Genomic DNA, 19,445 nt, shown 5'->3' on the forward strand with positions numbered 1-19,445 from the left:
GCAGGGAGTTCTGTATGCTGACCACACCACTGAACAGGACACATTGCCCCAGCCGGTCCCCAAAATCACATGCAGGAGGAATTCGTTATACAATGAGGTGGATTTGGAGGTGGAAGAGGAAGGCTGACATGCTCTCAAGCTGCAGTTAAACAATAGGTGTGGGAGACATGATGATGAGCTGTGGCTTCAGGAGTCTCAGGGCATCCAAGTAATGATGCGCTGAGGTCAGGAGTAAATCACAGCAGAGAGATTTGGAGTGCGAGGGGTAAAGAGACAGACCTCATCCGAGTGTAACCACCGGAGTGTGCTCCCTGATAACTGCTGGCAGCGTCTGGCCTCACAACTACACGCCAGGAATACAGATGCTATTCATCCAGAGCAAATAACTTCCCTGAATTATCCATAATACAAAGCGTTGACATTTTAATTCTCCTCCTGACGTCTCTGATGAGACAACAGAGGCACAAACATTCAAGAGAGATGCTGGACCTCGTACGCACCTAATTCTTGCGAGGCTTTGTGATTTCCCTTGAAATGCATTTTAATTCTCTCCGCTCCCAGTGGGGTTTTTTTGTTCAATCACTAGACACCCCTGTTAAAATATGGGGGTCATTGTGGGCTTTTTTAAACACTTCACTCCCCGACTAAACCGAGCCTAATATAAAACGGATTTATGGGGTGAAAGCACTTCAATTGGTATCTTGGGAGCCATGGCATCCACCCACAGTGCAAATACCTCAAAAAGAGAATTAGTCATCTGCTTCCAACTGTCAGGATTCAGTAAGAGACAACAAAGTACTGTCTTGGAAACAGGCTGAAAAACCTCACCACTGAGCTCCTGTACATTTCAAAGTATTTTCAGAAACCCAATGAATAGTATCAGCCCTGGAATAACGAGACACATAAGGGGGGAATAACAGTGGAAAAAAGATTCTGGCATTGTTTTAGAGCATCAGAAAATTTCTGCTTTCATCCTCTGCCATCAGTTAAAAGAAGGCTCTCAAAAATGAGGCAGTGGATTTGTGCAGCATTTCTTTTGCCTTATTTTGGTGTGTGTTTAAACACAGAATCCCAGCCTGGTTTGTGTTGGAAGGGACCTTAAAGCTCATGCAGCTCCATCCCCTGCCACGGGCAGGGACCCCTTCCACTGGAGCAGCTTGCTCCAAGCCCCTGTGTCCAACCTGGCCTTGAGCACTGCCAGGGATGGGGCAGCCACAGCTTCTCTGGGCACCCTGTGCCAGCGCCTCAACACCCTCACAGGGAAGAGCTTCTGCCTAAGAGCTCATCTCAGGGCAGGTTCAAGCCATTCCCCCTGGCCTGTCCCTACAGGCCCTTGCAATGACAGCAGATCCTGACTGCAAGTCTGTGAGACTTACTAGGAAATTTGGGCAGCAGCTTCCAGCTGCGTGGAGCTGGAGTATGAGCGCTCCAAGCCCATCTTGGGTCTGTGCAGGACCTACAGAGCAGTATCAAAGAGCCAGGTTCCACTCTGAATTATAACACAACCAATCTATTGCGCATATAAATCAGCTCAACCCAACCCCATGCAGGGCATGTTGAAGCACCTATTTCTGTAGCTGCTCTGAGCAATCTAAGGCTATCCACTGTGCTGGTGGAGTTAACCCACACTTTGTCACATAAAGGGGAGCAGATCCTCTCAAGCACAAGCGTTCAAAAAACATGTAGATGAGGCCTTTAATGACATGGGTTAGTGGTGGCCTTGGTAGTGCTGGGGTAAAGGTTGCATGTGATGGTCTTAAAAGTCTTTTTCAACTTAGCTGATTCTCTGATTCTGTGTTTAGTGGGAGACACACCAAGGATGCTCCCAGGGCTGGTACTGGGGAAGCAAATGAGCAGTGCTAACAAACAACAGAAGAAAGAAAACATCTCCAGCTGAAAGGCAGGGAGAAAACAAAAAGGCAGAGAAACAAACAGCAAACCCCAACACACCTGTGAGAAGGATGAAACAATTCAGTGCGTGCATCAGCTGTAGACATCAAACAAAAAAGCCCCAAGATGATTGCTCAAAGCACAATACTGCTGACTCTTGAGCTTTATGAGGCTGTACTGCTATCATCTACAAATCAAAACTGCTAACTGGTAACTACGAATAGTGAAAACCCAGGAGCAAGAGGGCCAAAGCAATGTTCAACTGGGCAAGTGATTTTGCAGACGACCTTTATATGAGCCAAACGCTAACTCGAGATGTTTATACCTGCACATACCTGCTGGTCTGATGGCAGAATGTAAGTTCTTAAGGGAACAGATACACATCTGCATCTAAGAGGCAGATGTTCATCCAACAGGAACATGATTTTGCTGATACAAACGGGTTTACATGAGGGTTTCCACTGAGCTAGAATAGCAGATCTTTCTTACAGTAGGCTAAACCTATATGGCTAAGCTGGTTTTAACCTGCAAAACATACACAAGTGATTTCCCTGCAGTTTACATAGGTAAAACATGACTTATTCAAGTCAAAAGGACAGCTGAGACACACATGACATAGTGCAGTCATCTTATTCTTCCAAAAGACAAATTATGTTAATAGTATGGACAATTTCCCCTCGAAGCATAGTTATTAGTAATACCTTAGAGTAGAAAACAACGGGGTTTAGAAGTTTCCACCAGACTCTTTATGCTAGAGCCATGACCCTGTACAGATAGCAGCACCTGGCCATGCAAGGAAATACAGTACCCATCTATACAAAGACTTAGGTAGAACCACAGCCTACACTTCCTCAGCTATTCAGCATGGCCAGAACTGTCACTTCAAAACCACTTCAAAGGCCACTGCCTGCTTAAGATAACTTGTTTCACTGTATTTTAACACAAACACCAATAAAAGGAAGACTCTTGAAGTCTGTTTATCCTCTTGGTGGTGGTAATATATCAAAAGTGGGATGAACATCAATATCCTCTAAAGGGCACACCCATCAGCGCATAAAGGCGCTCTGAAGCAAAGCCACTTGTGTAAAACCGTGCCATTAAGTCACTCAATTAGTATGAAGTACTCCCTACATCCCAGCAGATAGGGAAAGACATCCAGATGGAACAGATCTATCCCTCCAAATTGCTTTGTAATCCCTGGCAGTGCTCAAGGCCAGGCTGGATGGGGCTTGGAGCAAGCTGCTCTAGGGGAAGGTGTCCCTGCCTGTAGCAGGGGGATGGAACTGGGTGGGCTTTAAGGTCCCTTCTAACCCAAACCAGTCTGGGATTCTATGTCCAGGAGACTTCAGTTAGCACCTCTTCTTTAGCCACCAACTGAAAACTAGGGAAAAATCAGCATATCCAGATCTGAGCCTCCCCCCTCTCAGCAAAATGGGGTCTCCAGTCTGTACAAGGAAAAAAACCTACTCAAATGCCAAGATTTGGATGTTCCAGTTGGTATTTTTAAGAAAAGCCTCAAGCAGGTTCAGGAATTCTGCATTTCACAGGGATTCTGAGGGTGTCATTCCCTCAGGCTGCCTGAAAATTGCAGCCTATTATTAGTTATTGCCAGTCCCTGTCAGCAGAAGGGTGGCTCTTCATTATAATACTCTAATACTTGGAGGTGTTAATTGAGGTTAAGCTCAGGGTGTGCCAAGAATGCTGAAAAAAAACGCAAGAAATGAGAGCCTCCTGCAAATAATATGTAATGGAGATCACAGGCAGGTGTGGGAAACTGAGTGTGGAGGTGAGGCATCATTGCCAAGGGGACTCAGCCGGGTGGATGGAACCACAGCAACACAACTAACCCAAATGCAGCCCTTCTCCAGCACCTGACCACACAGCACCACATCAGGCATGAGCTTAAGCATGCCCATCTGTGTGCGCCCATATGGAAAATGATGATATGAGATGTAAGGTATCAAAGAATGAAGCTGTTGGAGTAATGACTGCTTTTAGTGTACATCAAAACGTACTAAGTAGTATAAAATACAGTAATATTATGAATACCAGGGATGCTCATTAAACAAATACATGCATTCAGTTCCTTCCTTGCAGATCAGCATGAATGCCAACAAACTAGGAATGACTAGTGCTGTGTTGACTTCACTATACTGATAGGATTAGCCCCCCCATACATATGTCTGTACATGTACACACACATATATCTCACTCAACTCTATCTTTGTCATTTTGGGGGTAGCAAAAACAAATCATAAGGTAATACAGGTTCTACCCAGAAAGCAGCCTACTTAAACCAAGATTTCCTTCAGCATCCATGAGAGAAATATTTTTCCAAGTAGGAACAAAAACATCTTTTGCAGTAAGATCACCAAGAAAAGAATAAGGAATTGCTGGTTAGTGGGGGAAGAGGTTAGATTTGGTTGGGTCTTCAAAGACTCCCATACTGCTTTGGGTTGAAAGGACCTTAAAGCTCATCCAGTTCCAACCCCCTGCCATGGGCAGGGACACCTTCCACTGCCTTCAGACTGCACCTCACATCTTCATACCAGTAGATGAGCACTGTACGAGACAGGACTTTGCAATCTCCCCTTTCAAGCTCATGACGTCTTTCCTGTTCCTGGTACACCACTGCTTGTCTGTCAGTTTTACAGGGCAAAAAAGGCTGTTTTTGTCAATTCCAAACCCTGCACTTTTTAGGAGACCTGACGCAAGCTGCTCGCACTGCACCTCTGTGTTGAAGAGCCCTTAGGAGCACCCAAGGACCACACCATGCGATGGGAGCCAAGAGACAGAGGTGACAACCAGAAGGGCAAAGTCTACCACCTCTCCTTCAACATGCACAGAGTACCCCAAACATAACTACATCCCCATTTCACTTCAAAGGTGATGGGTTTTAGTCTGCCTTGGGAGCAATGAGACATCATGAACACATCAATGCACCAAAGCGGCAGAGCAAAGGTGCCCTGATGTAGACACCATGCGGGGCAGCACAACCTCACTGTGATCAGGTTCAACCTTCAGACAGAATGGTGGATAAAAGGCAGTGACTGAAGCAAATTATAACATGGAATACTAAAACCACTGAGGCAATCCCAAAATTAGGATATAAAGATTGGTAAAATGAGCTGCAAAGCTTAATGCTGAGGTGATTGTTAAGTGAAATACATTGCCCATGGGATTCACAGCTTGGGGGGAGCTCCAGGCTCCCAGGCATCTCAGTACAAAATGAAATACTCGCAGTTTGGATCTGAACCAGATCAAAACCAACTTTAACTTCCCTAAAAAGAAAACAAATCTGTAGGAGTCGGTGGTGAAAACCATCACAATGTACAGGTTTTCTTCTTACTGAAAGTAACAACTGCTTTAGCAATTAAGAATAAAGGTACTGGTCTCTAAGCTGAGCTCTTTAGCACTGGAATACCCTTAAAACCATTTTAAAGGGGAAGGAGAAAAGTAGCTTATTCAAAATACCCCACCTCACAAAGGAAGAATAACCACCCAGAACTCTGCTCTCCTGAGGCTGGTACCCAGAGTGCACTCACAAACTGGTTGTAGCAGTTAATACTGGTAGGAAGCTCTGTTTTTCAGTAAGCCTGTGTTGCAAATCAACCTCACTGCCTAAGACGTACATGGGAACGTTACGCCAATAGTGAAATCCTTGTTGGCACGAAGTAGATGAATTCTATGCATGTGCTTATGCAGATGTGAAAACAAGCAAGAGTCCAAAGCCCTGGGGTGTCAACAACAGACTTCTTTCCTGAAGAGTTTAATTTGTATAGGAATAATTGAATTTATACTGATCTAACACTCATATACGCAGCCCTGGCTAAAAGCTATCAAAGCGCTGCATGGAAACCAAACACTGTGACACCATGCAGCGTTCTTGGGCCTTACAAAGAGATCTGACTGATGGGATGGTCCAGAGAAGGCAACACTGCTAAATCTGTGGCTTGAAAAGAAAATAATCCCTGAAGAGCTATGAATATTCAATAAGGAAAATGATGCTTTAAGTTCATCATGAATTACATACAACTGGGAAAAACTAGATGTATCACAGCTAACAGTAAAGCTTATGGATGACATCGGTGCTAAAACCAAGTGGTCAGTTGAGAAACCAGGATTTCAAACTGATCACCTAAAAATCATATAATTGTTAAATATTTGTATCAGAGGACCATTTTTGTCAGCTTAATGAGTTTGCCTTGTACCATAAAGTAGGAAATAAGGTTTTAAGTACTTGAATGTCTGGAATTATTGTGCACTTGAAGATCATCATGCTTTAGAAATATAAATACAGTATGGAAAACTCGAGTTTTAGGAAGATACCTAAGTACCTAAGTTGATTGAATCCTTATTGTTAATATGATATTAACACCACTGTAAGTTACAGAAGCAGGACTATAGTTTATGACTGAACCAGTACATCCGCATAAACACCAAACAGAACATGGCTTTTGCCAAGTACCAACCAGTGTTGAGGAAGTTTATCCTAACTAGAATGCTATGTTTGTAAGATGGACTCGGTGCTGTGGGATCTGCTTGGTAGAGCCTTACAGGAACTAAAGGAGTGACAACACACATACTTCTGAATAGCATGGTATCATAGAATGGTTTGTTTCGGAAAGAACCTTTATTAGAACCCTTAAGCAGCAGAGAGGCAGCCAGATGTGAGCAGAAAACCCTTCAACACCATGTACAAACAGGAGAAAGGGGCAGAGAAGAGAAGGTTATTATTCTACAAGCCAGAAAAATAACAGATTTGAATGGCAGTTTGTAGGAGTACGCAGATGAATTCAAATGTCCCAGCTTAACTTGGTACCCAGCATGGTGGGTTTATGCTTTTACCTATAGAGAAGCACTTGACCAACTGTGCTCCTCTGACAGCAATTATTGACTGTCCTTTCTGTGCTCAGTAAATAAAGCCCTTCCTCAGCTGATCTGTAAACTTCAGATGTTGTAGCCTTAGAAAGAGTCCTTAGTATTTGATCAATAGCTTGGAAAAAATATTTAGCAAGGCCAAGTTTAACAGAGTGGAGACAATCTGAATGTCAGCTTCTGAAAGACTTTAAAAGGTAATGAAAAACAGAGACCACTTCACTCCTCTGAGAGCATAGGAGACCTTAGAGCAGCTCCAGTGCCTAAAGGGGCTGCAGGAAACCTGGAGAGGGGCTTGGGACAAGGGCCTGTAGGGACAGGCCAAGGGGAATGGCTTGAACCTGCCAGAGGGGAGACTGAGCTGAGCTCTTAGGCAGAAGCTCTTCCCTGTGAGGGTGCTGAGGCGCTGGCACAGGGTGCCCAGAGAAGCTGTGGCTGCCCCATCCCTGGCAGTGTTCAAGGCCAGGTTGGACACAGGGGCTTGGAGCAAGCTGCTCCAGTGGAAGGGGTCCCTGCCCATGGCAGGGGCTGGAGCTGGAGGAGCTTTAAGGTCCCTTAGACCCAAACCAGGCTGGGATTCTATGATTTATTTTGATGAAATACCTATGCGTAAAAAAAGTACTTGCATGCTTTAAAACCCCTTTTTAATTCAACTTGACCAACTCAGAGAGAACACATAAGGAAATTAAGACACTGCTCCAACAGACTACAAACCAAAGCATATCAAAGAACAGCCGTAGGCTACGTGAGTGCAGAAAGTGTGATTTAAATGGTACTTTCTTCCTTTTAAGACATAAACATCCCTACAACACAGCTTCATACCTCATTGCAGAGGCACTGAAATAGGTGCCGTTTTTCAGTATTATGTTCTATACATCCACCAGTAACTGGGAAAAGCCTCAGGGATTTGAGAAAGAGAAAACAAACCAGCCTGCTTACAGGGATGGTTCATGACCTTGGTTCACAGCAGCTTTATGCAAGAGCTTCACATCACTTGGTTCCTTTGTTGTTTTCCCTTTTATTTCTGTTATACTTTGTAAACTAAACACTTTATTTTCTCCTTGCAATCATCAAAGGCTTATTTTCCAAATTACTTCATCCTCCCATTGCTCAGTGAACCTGAATACACTGAATATTGATGCTGGTTTCCGAATGGCTCCATTTTTGCATTCAATATTTAAGTTCAAACCAAAAAGAACCCCTGATTTCTTTGAAAGAATCATAGAAGGTAAAACCGTGTCAAACCAAATTCCTCTGTAATGACCTCATGTTCTTGTCTTTGTAGGCTTTCGTATCGGACTGGTCAAGACACAGCTAATTGCGACACATGCAGGAACAGTGCATGTATTATCTATAGGTAGGTTAAAATCCTCCTATTCCCACTTTGCTTGTGTGAAAGTAATGCTTTATTCACTAATGAAGGATCAGTTGTTAGCCTGGGTTTTTCAATAACACAAATAGAACATAGTGAATTTAAGTACTCCACTGAATTAAAGTCAACAGATGCCTGTTTCCAAGTCAGAAGCTTTCACATGGGATAGTTACAGTCAGTACAACTGCTGTAGCTCCTGGATGGGAAGTGTTACAAGGTCTGAGCTTTGTTGTCCCATTGCTAGATATGTTTAAGTATGTTCTGTCCAATAACTCAACATAATTTAGGCAGGAGTGACTGGACTTGGGAAGTGGTTTTGAGAGTAGACAGCAGAAAGAACCAGACACAGACCAAAGCCTACCCCATCTCCCCTTTTCTGAGGTCAGTCCTGCATAGTTTCTTGCTCAGGGCAGCCTGGGAAGGCAGAACACAGCACATTTGCACTGCTCGTATTTCATTAGCTAAAAAAATCCAATTGGAAGTCGTTTAAAAACCTTGATTAAAAGACTTAAAGATTTCAATCAGATTTAATTCTGATTTAATCATTAACAAGATTTAAAGTTAAGGAACCTTCTAGTTTCTCCCTTTTGTACTCCCTGCAGATGAAGTGACTCCAGCAATGCAGATTTCAAGGCTTTCCCTATCAGTAGGCTGACAGAACAGCAGGCAGGTCCAGTTCTTGGGTCCCACCAGTGGCCTGGAGCTATCAGTGCTGGGCTGTTGCCTGAAGCAAGGTTTAAAGGGGAAGCTTTAGCAAAACTCAGCTCAGCTTTCTGACAGATGAGGAGAATACATGCTGCAGGCAAGAAGAGAGTGCAAAACAGGGGCATTATGACAAAACTGAATTACTGAGACAAGGTAAGTAGCCAGAAGGGATAAAAGAGAAATTCACTGATAAAACTACCACTAAAACAGACTGCCTTGTAGGGGTTCCTGTTTCTCCTCAAGTCACGCATGCTACTTTTGTTAGTAAGGGTGCTAAAGTTACTCTTCAACCTTGATTTAATGATGCACACTTCATCTCTGCAAGAGGTTTGCATGACAAATGCTGGATGGAGCTATGTGGTTTCTCTTTAGGACAAAAGGCCTTTTAGGAACACACACTAAAGCTCAGGTTAAAGTGTGCAACTGAGTACGTTTGAGGGCTCTGGGCCTTGAAAGCTGTTGGTAAATATCCACGTCAGACGAGGAGGACTGTTCTGGTTGTCCTGCTGGGTGTTCCATTGGCTGCTTTTACAACAGGCTCCTGCTCTGGACCCTCAGCCTTGAGCTCTTTCACCCCTGTAGTGGATAGGGGACACGTAAGGGAAACCTAATGAATGCCCTTACAGGACAAATCAATGATTTGAAGGGAAAACCCTAACTTCTCCTAAGTGACTTGGTTACTTTTTAATTATGATTCAATTTTGAACCCAGGAGCACTAACAACAGAACATTCAGAGCTGTTTCTAACCTTCAGACTGCAGTGGAGCAGCATCTGAGGGGAGGGATTAAGTTGCCCTACTGACTCCCCAACTGCAGCCTCTGCACAGATGAGAAGCTACAATGCAGAAACAATCAGTGTAATTAAAGATGACTTTGCAGAATATTAACATGTGGCACAAAAGCCATAGACAGTGTAGGAGGAGACCAAAACCCCTTGTACTTTAAAGGGGTTTTAGCTGATCTTTACTATCCAAAATGCCAATACTGTTAGTAACCATTCTAAGAATATGGTTTTGAGAATACAGTTATTTTATATATGAAATACAAATTTTCTGCTAAAATTCCAAATTTATTTTTATATTCTTCTGTCTTTATATTGAAGAGAATTTATTGCAGTTCTTAGTATTACAGGAAAAAGGAAAACCGGGTTACCTCAGTTCTTTTAATACATAGGAAACTAATCAAACATAAAACACTATTAAAAACCCAAGGTACCAAAACTTAAACTGTTTTAGATGTGGGTTTTTTTCTCTATTCCCCTCACAATTCAACTTATTTCTTTAATAAAAGGTATGTTCTAGAACTCGTCAGGACCTCCAGACATGGGAGGCTTCGACATCTTCCACCACACAAGACACGCAACATTAACTGCATCACGCAGCAGTTCACTGCTTCCACTCCCAATTGAACACCCGATCAGGCCTGGGCTTTAGAGGCGGAAAGGCTCAGCCTGGGTAGGAACAGCTGAGGGACCTGGGGGGTTCAGTCTGGAGAAGAGAAGGCTCAGGGGAGACCTGATCACTGCCTACAACTGCCTGATAGGAGGATGGAGCCAGGAGGGGGCTGGGCTCTGCTCCCAAGGAACAAGGGATGGGACAAGAGGAACCGGCCTCAAGCTGCACCAGGGCAGGTTTAGATGGAGCTGAGGAACAATTCCTGCCCCAGAGGGTGCTCAGGCATTGGAACAGGCTGCCCAGGGCAGGGCTGCAGTCACCGGCCCTGCAAGTGTTCACACAGCGTGGAGACGAGGCCTCAGTGCCATGGGTTAGTGGTGGCCTTGGCAGTGCTGGGGTAAGGGTTGGACTGAATGAGCTTAAAGCTTTTTTCTGACCTGGTTGATTCCATGATTATCCTGAAGGCTTCACCAGCCGATGGATTTGGGGAAGCACACCATCAGTGGTGCTGCCTCTAAAGCTCTTGGCTCAAACAGCAGAACAACTTCTATATCAGGCAACAGCATCGCACTAGGTTGTAAAGCCCGAGTATAAAGTTCCAACTACATAGCAATAGTCTAAAAGAGTCAGAAAATAGTACTCAACATCATCTCTTCATAGTATTTCTAGACAGTATTTAAAATATTAGTCAATAATGTGATTAAAGTAGCAAAAATAAACCATTTTATCAAATGTTGAGCTGTGACAAATGTTAATCTATTCCATTACTATTGGTATCTCATAATCCATGGTTTCCAAATCATCTCCTACCAAACTAAAAGAACAATATGCAAAGACAAAAACTTTTACGTCTATTACAGACTAAATTATGTTCACCATTTTTAAAGATAGAAGGTGTTACTCAAGTATATTGCCAGGACAAAGGCAACTTAAATACTGATGTCAATCAAAATGCTGCTAATAAGAAGCGATTGCACTGCTATGCAGAAACTGAACCACCCAAACCTACATGTACTAAAGTCTTCACAGCCTGTTTTATTCTGTAATTATCTTTTCGTGGAACTGCCCTTTCCACTCCTGTTTAAATTATCATCCCCTGTGAATTGTAATCCTTGAACAGAAATCTCTATGAGAAAAATGAGGCTTCTCTTTTAATATTGTGTGCATTATTCTTAGGCCTTTAGCATGAGTTATTTCCATGAAGGAGCATCTTGCAGTATTCAGGCTAGACTTCTCTTTAGGCAAAAAGATCACAAGTACTCAATTGCTTTTACAAGGTTATTTTAGTTCTTGTAAGTGAACTTTTAACCAGACCAAATCATGAGCCAATTTCTGCACAGGGAGAACAGACAAATCAATAAGACACAGCTGTATTTATAGAATCACAAATGGGTTGTGTTGGAAGGGACCTTAAAGCTCATCCAGTTCCAACCCCCTGCCACAAGGAGGGACACCTTCCACTAGAGTAGGTTTCTCCAAGCCCCATCCAACCTGGACATTGACACGGATGGAGGAGCTCTTCTCTTGTCATTAACTTGGCCACTTTTACACCTTTGAAATGTTGGATTATGCTGGTTTTCAAGACTCGGTTTTGTCTTTGATATGGAAGTTACTTTTAAGATGTATTCCAAGTACTCAACGGAACATATGTTATCAGAATCTATGCCACGTAACTCTCAATACAACAGTGGCAAATGAAACAGGATTACAATCACAAAGTAATTAGGCAGCACAAGCCCATGTGGAAGTAGTTCACTTGTAAAGGTTAGATATAGTGATAATGATTAATATTCATAAATATGGCAATAAGACAAGTAGACATCAATCCCTGAGATAGCAAAATCAGGTACGTACATGATAAGAATAGTAATGTCATCTTTTTATTTCCTACCCACACTAATTAATTTACATTCTCTCTCATCTTATCTCTAGACTAAGATACTTAGCAGTAAAAATGGATCTTAATGGCTTGCTAACACCAACTGCTTTAGATCCCGGCCTTTGGGATTTGCAGGTTGAAATAGGAAATTCATGAGGTCCCTCAAAAGTACAGTCAGCCAGTTTTTGAGTGATTAGTGCTTGTCTGGATCCCACTATTCCAAGCTGTGACGTGCCATACCAGCCAGTTAAAGTTATCCAGAAGGAGACACTGTGACATTCTTTAAGTCCTGGTTCACCCAGCGACTGAAATGCAAAGAGTTGGGCTGTTCTATAAATGCTTGGGCCTTAACCTTACAAACTAGGTAATAAAAAGGTGAACAGAAGGGGTGTGAATGAGATGAGAAAGGCCCAGGTCAAGTAGGAGGAGAAAAGTTTTCCCTTAAGGCAGAACACAGAAGGCTCCATCCTTGGAGGTTTCAAGAGACAAGTGCATAAAGCCCTTAACAACCCAGTCCTGAACCTGAATTTGTCCATCTTGCAAATATCCAACATATCCTCTCATTAGCATCTAATAGTCTTAAAATGATTCATGTTAATAACTTGTGACTGTGGCATGAAGAAGAAACCCCATCCGTATTCCTAAGCTTGTTGCTAGATACCCACCCACAGTCCATATGCTTCAACCCAAATGGTTATGACTCCTCAAACTCTCTTTTCAATCCCTTCGACAGCAGCAGGATTAGGGAAAGTTCACTCTGCTGCCAGTGTGCAAAAAATAAACTCATCTATTCCCTAAATCATCCAAATAAGCTAGGTCAGCTACTGCAGGCCCCAGTGTTCCAAACTGGCACTGAATATAGCAAATTAATACATATATTCCTAAGAAAGTAAAGAAATTAAACCTCCTCTTAGCCAAGGCATCCAGCAGGTGCTTTAACAAGTGAGATGACCTTTTTGGAAGACCTGTTTCAAACTCTTATAATCCCCTCTTCTTTCTTTTTCCACTATCCCCAGCCTAAACAAAGCTTCACAAGCTTGGACAGTTTGCCCAAGCCATAAGCAGAAAATCCTCCACAGCAATCCCTAATCCACAGTGATAGGATTTAGAAAATAGGATAAGCCAGAGAAAAGCAGCTTGAGGAAGTTGGCCACCTTGTACTCATACCTTGAGCGAGGTGTCCAGGGTGTCCACATTGCTCCTCTACTCTGCTCTCATGAGACCTCACCTGCAGCACTGTGTGCAGTTCTGGTGTCCTCAGCATAAAAAGGACATGGAACTGTTGGAACAAGTCCAGAGGAGGCCACAAGGATGATCAGAGGCTGGAGCACCTCCTGTATGGAGACAGCTGAGAACATTGGGGCTGTTCAGCCTGGAGAAGAGAAGGCTGCGTGGAGACCTCAGAGCAGCCTTCCAATATCTGAAGGGGGCCTATAGGGATGCTGGGGAGGGACTCTTCATTAGGGACTGTAGTGATAGGACAAGAGAGAATGGGTTTAAACTGAAACGGGAGATTTAGGTTCGATATAATGAAGTCTTCACTGTGGTGTGGTGAGGCACTGGAGCAGGTTGCCCAAGGAAGTTGTGAATGTGTGAGTATATGGAGTTATTATGGGGGAGGCTTAAAGAAGAGTCAAAACCAGACCAAATTAGTGAGTGGAGAGAACCACACAGCACAGAGAGTATTTCAGGAAGAGGTCATTCTGAGAGGAAATCTGTAGAGACTTTGGATACAAACCCAGCACTGAGCAGAGCAGAGCTGTCAGAGCTCTGACAGGTGACAAAATTAAGGTCATGAATGCAGGAAGCAGAAAGCTCTGCAGGTCAGTAACATGATATAAGGAAGTCATACAAATACATAACACTTCCTGGCTTTAATAGTATTTCCTATGCTTGATATAAAGACCAAAAATAAAGCCAGCTATAGATAAGTTAGGAAGATATGTGGAAAATTACAAAATAAGGAGGTTTTTGGCTTCTTTTTTAGAGCACAAAGACTGAAACTTAAGTTTGCAAACAAGCTGCTTGCCTGAGCGGAGCAGGTACACGACAAAGCTGGATAAATGCATCTTGATAGACAAGAACCAATTCTCCTGCAGAATTTACAGTTCTAAATGCTGAAATAATTAATGTTTTCATTCATTTCCAGCAGCAAAATATTTCATTTGGCTGCAAATAGCTGAGCCTGAACTGCTCAAAATGGGTTTATACAGGAGGGAATGATAATAACATGGAGTCTGTCATATGGACTAGAACTAAGATGTTTTTTCTCTCGAGATCTATCTTAAATAGGAATTGATTATGAAAAACATCACTCTCTTCAGCAAGGTTCTTTAAAAACAATTCATCTTTCACATCAAGTGCTTCTTGAGAGCTCCCCTGCAAGAATCACTTCTGAAAGAAGGAAAAATGAACTGTGCCGCTGCCAGAGCTGAAATGCCGTTTTCTGTCCCCCCCCCCAGCTTAGAATCACAGAATAGTTAGGGTTGGAAAGGACCTTAAGATCATCCAGTTCCAACCCCCTGCCATGGACAGGGACACCTCACACTAAGCCATGACACCCAAGGCTCTGTCCAACCTGGCCTTGAAGACTGCCAGGGATGGGAGCATTCACAACCTCCCTGGGCAACCCATTCCAGTGCCTCACCAACCTAACAGGAAAGAACTTCTTCCTTATATCCAATCTAAACTTCCCCTGTTTCAGTTTTAACCCATTACCCCTTGTCCTATCACTACAGTCCCTAATGAAGAGTCCCTCCCCAGCATCCCTATAGGCCCCCTTCAGATACTGGAAGCTGCTCTGAGGTCTCCACGCAGCCTTCTCTTCTCCAGGCTGAACAGCCCCAACTTTCTCAGCCTGTCTCCCTACAGGAGGTGATCCAGCCCCTGAGCATCCTCGTGGCCCTCCTCTGGTACAAACCTACTATAATATATGCCAGGTTCTGCCCAGATTTACATGCCACTTTACATAAGATTTAGAGAGCTCTTAAGGAAGAGTCAACTTCAGTCTGGGATTCATTGTACTCCTGAAAACATTTATGTGGTGGGGAATTCACAATCGACTGATATCCCCATTTTAGCACAACCAAACCCATGACGTTTCAGGGTATTTCTAAGGAGCTAGGATTTGGTTTGGGGACAGCATTATCCTTTTGATAAGGTTTATAATGTGGCTCCTTTGTTTTATAAGGTAAACTCAAAACAATTTGTAGCATAAATGTTGAAATAAGGGTTGGACATAGGGGCTCGGAGCAAGCTGCTCTAGTGGAAGGTGTCCCTGCCCATCGCAGGGGTTGGAACTGGATGAGCTTTAAGGCCCCTTCCAACCCAAACCAGTCTGGAAGTCTAGGATACAGTCAGCTAAATAAATGGGTTTACATCAATAGATGTTTTTGTTTCAGCAGTCTGTGTTGGGGTTCCTGGCTGACACCCCATCCTCCCAGGCCGTGTAGATGGGAGAGAAGTGAGACTGGGAGCCCTCAAAGAGCATTTCACCACAAAAAGGAGGAGGAGAAGTAGTATTTCTAGTTTTCAGTAACTTCACAGCACATCTACTGTAATCCTCAAGGCCCCCCTAAACAGAAGGGAAAACTTTATGCTATCCCATTCCTATTTCTCTTTTGCAATGTGTCCTTTTTTCGACCTTCCTCTTTCCCTTGCGGTGCAAGAACTGTGGAGATCCAATTGAAGCGTTTGTTTTACATCTGAATGTGATAAATTAAGCATCAGATGTGGGTTTAATTGAAATCTTTTGTCATCACAATTAATAACTAATTGCTTTTCTCTTCCCATTTTTAGTGTGGAACTGGATTTTAAACAGCAAGAAGATAAACTACAGCCAGTTTTGAGAAAACTTCATCCTATTGAGGAAACTCAGGTTGCACCTTTGCCTTATTCTCAGGAGAGCTACTCCTCCACTCCCAAGCAAAAATCCAAAACTGAATCAAAAAAGCATGGAAGATGGAAACTCTGGTTCCTTTAACCCAAGTCCATGTGGAGTTCAAGGCCTTCTTTGACAAACACTTGGAGTTCTATCAATCCTTGATAAATGGGATCATGGTAGACTGAGCAGTTACTGGCCAACGTGGTTCTGACCGTTGTGGTGACATCCAGTTCTCACCCTGTGTACCAGAAAGGCCTTTGTACCTATAGACTCCTGTCCAGAAGCAAGGTGTTAAGAGAACCCCTTGCCTAATCCCTTGCCAACTTTGATTTGCAGTTCACCAATGTGGGATGTAAAACCTGAATTGAAATTTGTACAAAGGTGGAAAGTAAAACTATTCCCCCCCCTTCTCCTTAGATCTGAAAGCGTCACATTCTAACCTGGTAAATTGTAGGCTGTCATCCTGTACACAGCTCAATATCACTGTTGTTTTCAAGCCTTTGGGGGGTTTGGTTTATTGTCTTTAAACGACAACAAGGGGAGGAAATAACAAAGCAAGCCTTATGTTTGCAGTGGTCTTCAGTTTTACAAATCCATGTTGATCGGGGAGTGCAGTTTTCAGCACATTTATCCTGGACAAAGCACAATTTTTCATGTGGTCCAAGACCATGACTAGTCTCTAAGATGTGACTCCGTGTGTCTCTGCCTTCATGCGATGTAGACTTCAACTAAGGTACCACATCAACAGCACGCCATCATTTCTTATTTAGCTCTGCCCTCATCACCAGAGGAACACATCTGCTGCTCATCTTCAAGGGGTGAGCAGCCAGAAACCTCCCAAGGTCAGGAGAAGCCCTTAACCACATCACAGGGTCATGGCTATGGGACAACCATCTGTCCTAGAGCTCACTTCTAAGTCTTTCGGTACCCAAAAATGTCTAAATGACACATTCTGACTCATTAACAAACCTAACCCCACAAAGAGAACAACCAAAAGCTCTACAGATTGTTGGCACTTGCCCTAATTTAGTATCTTTTTGTAATGCAGCCTTTGGAAAACCTCTACAACACTGCAGAAGGCACCAGAGAATTTATAGCGTGCATCATGCTTTGGAACCAGTTTGGAAGGAGCCGTAAATTTTAGACGCTATTTATTTGCTAAGCTTTTCAGATGGGTTTTCCAACACATCGTAATTTATCTTTCAATCCATTAACTGTACTTGCTAACCAACACACTTAGGGAAGAGATGGGGATCCATCTTTTTTCCTCATTTGGGGGGATTTTTCCTGAAAATTACACGTTAAATTCTGCTCTGAATTATAAAACCGCAATTTTTTCCTCCAAGTATTTGCTATTGTCATTAAAATTCCATCTGGCATTATGGAAAAAGTTCCATCTGTGGAAAAATTTCCCATGCTAGAAGTGGCCAGGGAATGGGAATCATCTTCTGTATTTTTAAGGATTTAAGACCATTTGAGTCACAGTGTCATGGGCCAAACTGGTTTACTAGGAATTGGTTTAAAATCACATAGCCTGCAGCATCACTAAGACACAGACTCTTCAGTCTTTAGGTAGGAGAAGAGTAATCATGAGCAGAAGAGTTTGCACATACCGAAACATTGGAGGTGTTTTGGTTCACCCTGTTTCTCCTCTTAGCTCAGCATCAAATCCATTAAGGAATATCACTTGCTTCCCCCCACCCCACCCCAAAGCAAAGAGAAGGAAGTAAAAATGGGAACAGAAGTGTGGAAGCAGCCTATGTCCAGCTCCAAATTAATCTCAGCATGCTTTAATGGAATAAGGTCACCTTTACAGGTAACCTTCAAGAGGGCTACAAGTTCTTGTACATAGCAACCAAAATCCCCACGTATTTTTGTGAAAGCTGAAGGATTAGGAAGGGGATCCTGTGGACCAGGATGGAAGTGCAATTGTTTCCATGTGGAAAAGAAATATGTGTTTCATGTACTTTATATTGTTTATAACCGGAAATGTTTCAGAGTTTACACAACAGCTCATCCAACATGCTTTAGAACCCCAAATATTTCCTAAACAGAATATATTTTTTCCTAAACAGAAAGAAATAGCAAATATGGACATAAAACTATAACAGTATTCAGTCTTATTTTTAAATAGTGCTAGAATTCATGAACTCATCCATGCGAAAACACCTAAATTGGGTTTTCTTTTAATCAAATCAGTGCATCCCTCAATGGCAATCAGTTACAGATTACAAGTGTCACTGAATCAGTAGCTTTTCCCCATAAGCCTGTTCTGAATGTTCTGGTGTGACACAAAACTGAACTGGTTTTATGTTACTGACTCACACAGAGACCAGTGTTCTGCAACCCCTTCAAAGGACAGTGGAGAAGTCACTGGTGAAGCGTCTCAAGAGCTCAAAGTGGAAGTTCTTACAGCGTGTTCTCTGCATGGGCAGGTTATTTTCTTACCAAGTTGCAGATTTTTAGTTTTATACATGTTTTTAAGACTGGGAAAGCCAACATCCATCTAGAGCCTTGCTTTTCACAGTGGCATCTCGGGTCCGGTCCTACCATCCCACGGGATTTGTAATAAAACCTTTTTGCAAGTGTGGAAACCGCATCATCTTGTATTACCTTTAGAATCACTCCGGCTCAGGTTAGACAGACACTGAAAGAAAACCCCTCATTCTTTAGAGCTTTTAGTTCCATGTGACTGACAAAGCTATTCTCACCCTAACGTAGGAGACCTTACAAAGTGCAGGTAGGAGGTTACAGCGAAGAAAATGCACCTTTACCTTCCACGTGGCACATAACGTCGCTTTGCCGAGTTCACTGACGACGCCATGCACTCCATACACTGATTTGCTATATGCACCTCTCCCATCTCATGCTTAATGATGATTTCTAGTCAATAAATACTGCAGTGATTTTCTATTACTTGCTATTTCCTGAGTCCGTATGATTTCCATTAAGCGGCAGTTACGTTCTTGGGTTTAGAGCTATTAGGAAACACTATTCCTGTGGGGTAGCACTTGTTTTCTTCAAGACAGAAAAAGTCACTGTAAAAATAGTTTAAAAATCAGGATAAACTGAAACAAAATCATGATTAAAACTGGAAAACCCTACCATTGGTACAAAGTGTTTGCTTTTTCTTGCTTAAGATGCAAAACCACCGACAATGCCTTTTAATTACACTATGTTTTAAAGGTTAATCCCTGCTTCAAAATCTAATAGGTCCATTTTTCATGAACACCTTCAAATCAAGTAGGCTGTTAGGTTGCACCATTTCTTTAGCAGCTGTAAAATAGCAGGGATTCTATATTACTAATGGGATTCGTTAACTGGATTGCCACTAAAAATATGACTGCTACACCAACACCATTCTGCTCCCATAGCCTGAAACAGACTGCATGGAACAGTTTTCAGGATGATCTCAGCATCCATAAAATACACCTGTGGCTTATT

The 19,445-nt window shown here is 42.8% G+C and overlaps 2 protein-coding genes and 1 long non-coding RNA gene across 4 annotated transcripts in view; 2 read left to right on the forward strand and 1 right to left on the reverse strand.

The window, feature by feature from the left end:
- The window catches only part of INSYN2A (inhibitory synaptic factor 2A), a 46,006-nt gene extending 27,082 nt beyond the window's left edge, over positions 1-18,924 (forward strand). Inside the window, exons 3-4 of the mRNA XM_061364085.1 lie at positions 8,054-8,125; positions 15,917-18,924. Of these exons, the coding sequence (XP_061220069.1) occupies positions 8,054-8,125; positions 15,917-16,100 (256 nt within the window). The 3' untranslated portion in view covers positions 16,101-18,924. The remainder of the gene's footprint in view (positions 1-8,053; positions 8,126-15,916) is intronic.
- The window catches only part of LOC133218047 (uncharacterized), a 59,991-nt gene extending 40,886 nt beyond the window's left edge, over positions 1-19,105 (forward strand). Inside the window, exon 2 of the long non-coding RNA XR_009727040.1 lies at positions 18,237-19,105. This is a non-coding gene — a long non-coding RNA (uncharacterized LOC133218047). The remainder of the gene's footprint in view (positions 1-18,236) is intronic.
- Positions 1-19,445, reverse strand: part of LOC133218045 (dedicator of cytokinesis protein 1) — a 180,076-nt gene that overhangs the window by 60,860 nt on the left and 99,771 nt on the right. Inside the window, exon 28 of one of the 2 annotated variants that reach the window (XM_061364082.1) lies at positions 7,780-7,976. The exons of the other annotated variant lie outside the window; for it this stretch is intronic. Coding sequence (XP_061220066.1) covers positions 7,839-7,976 — 138 coding nt within the window. The 3' untranslated portion in view covers positions 7,780-7,838. Of the gene's footprint in view, positions 1-7,779; positions 7,977-19,445 lie in introns of those variants that run through there. 2 annotated transcript variants of the gene reach the window in all.

This window comes from Neopsephotus bourkii, unplaced genomic scaffold (genome assembly GCF_033783945.1).
Source record: "Neopsephotus bourkii isolate Nb327-2 ecotype Australia unplaced genomic scaffold, CSIRO-AGI_Nbou_v1 NB_1189, whole genome shotgun sequence".
Taxonomy (NCBI): domain Eukaryota; kingdom Metazoa; phylum Chordata; class Aves; order Psittaciformes; family Psittacidae; genus Neopsephotus; species Neopsephotus bourkii.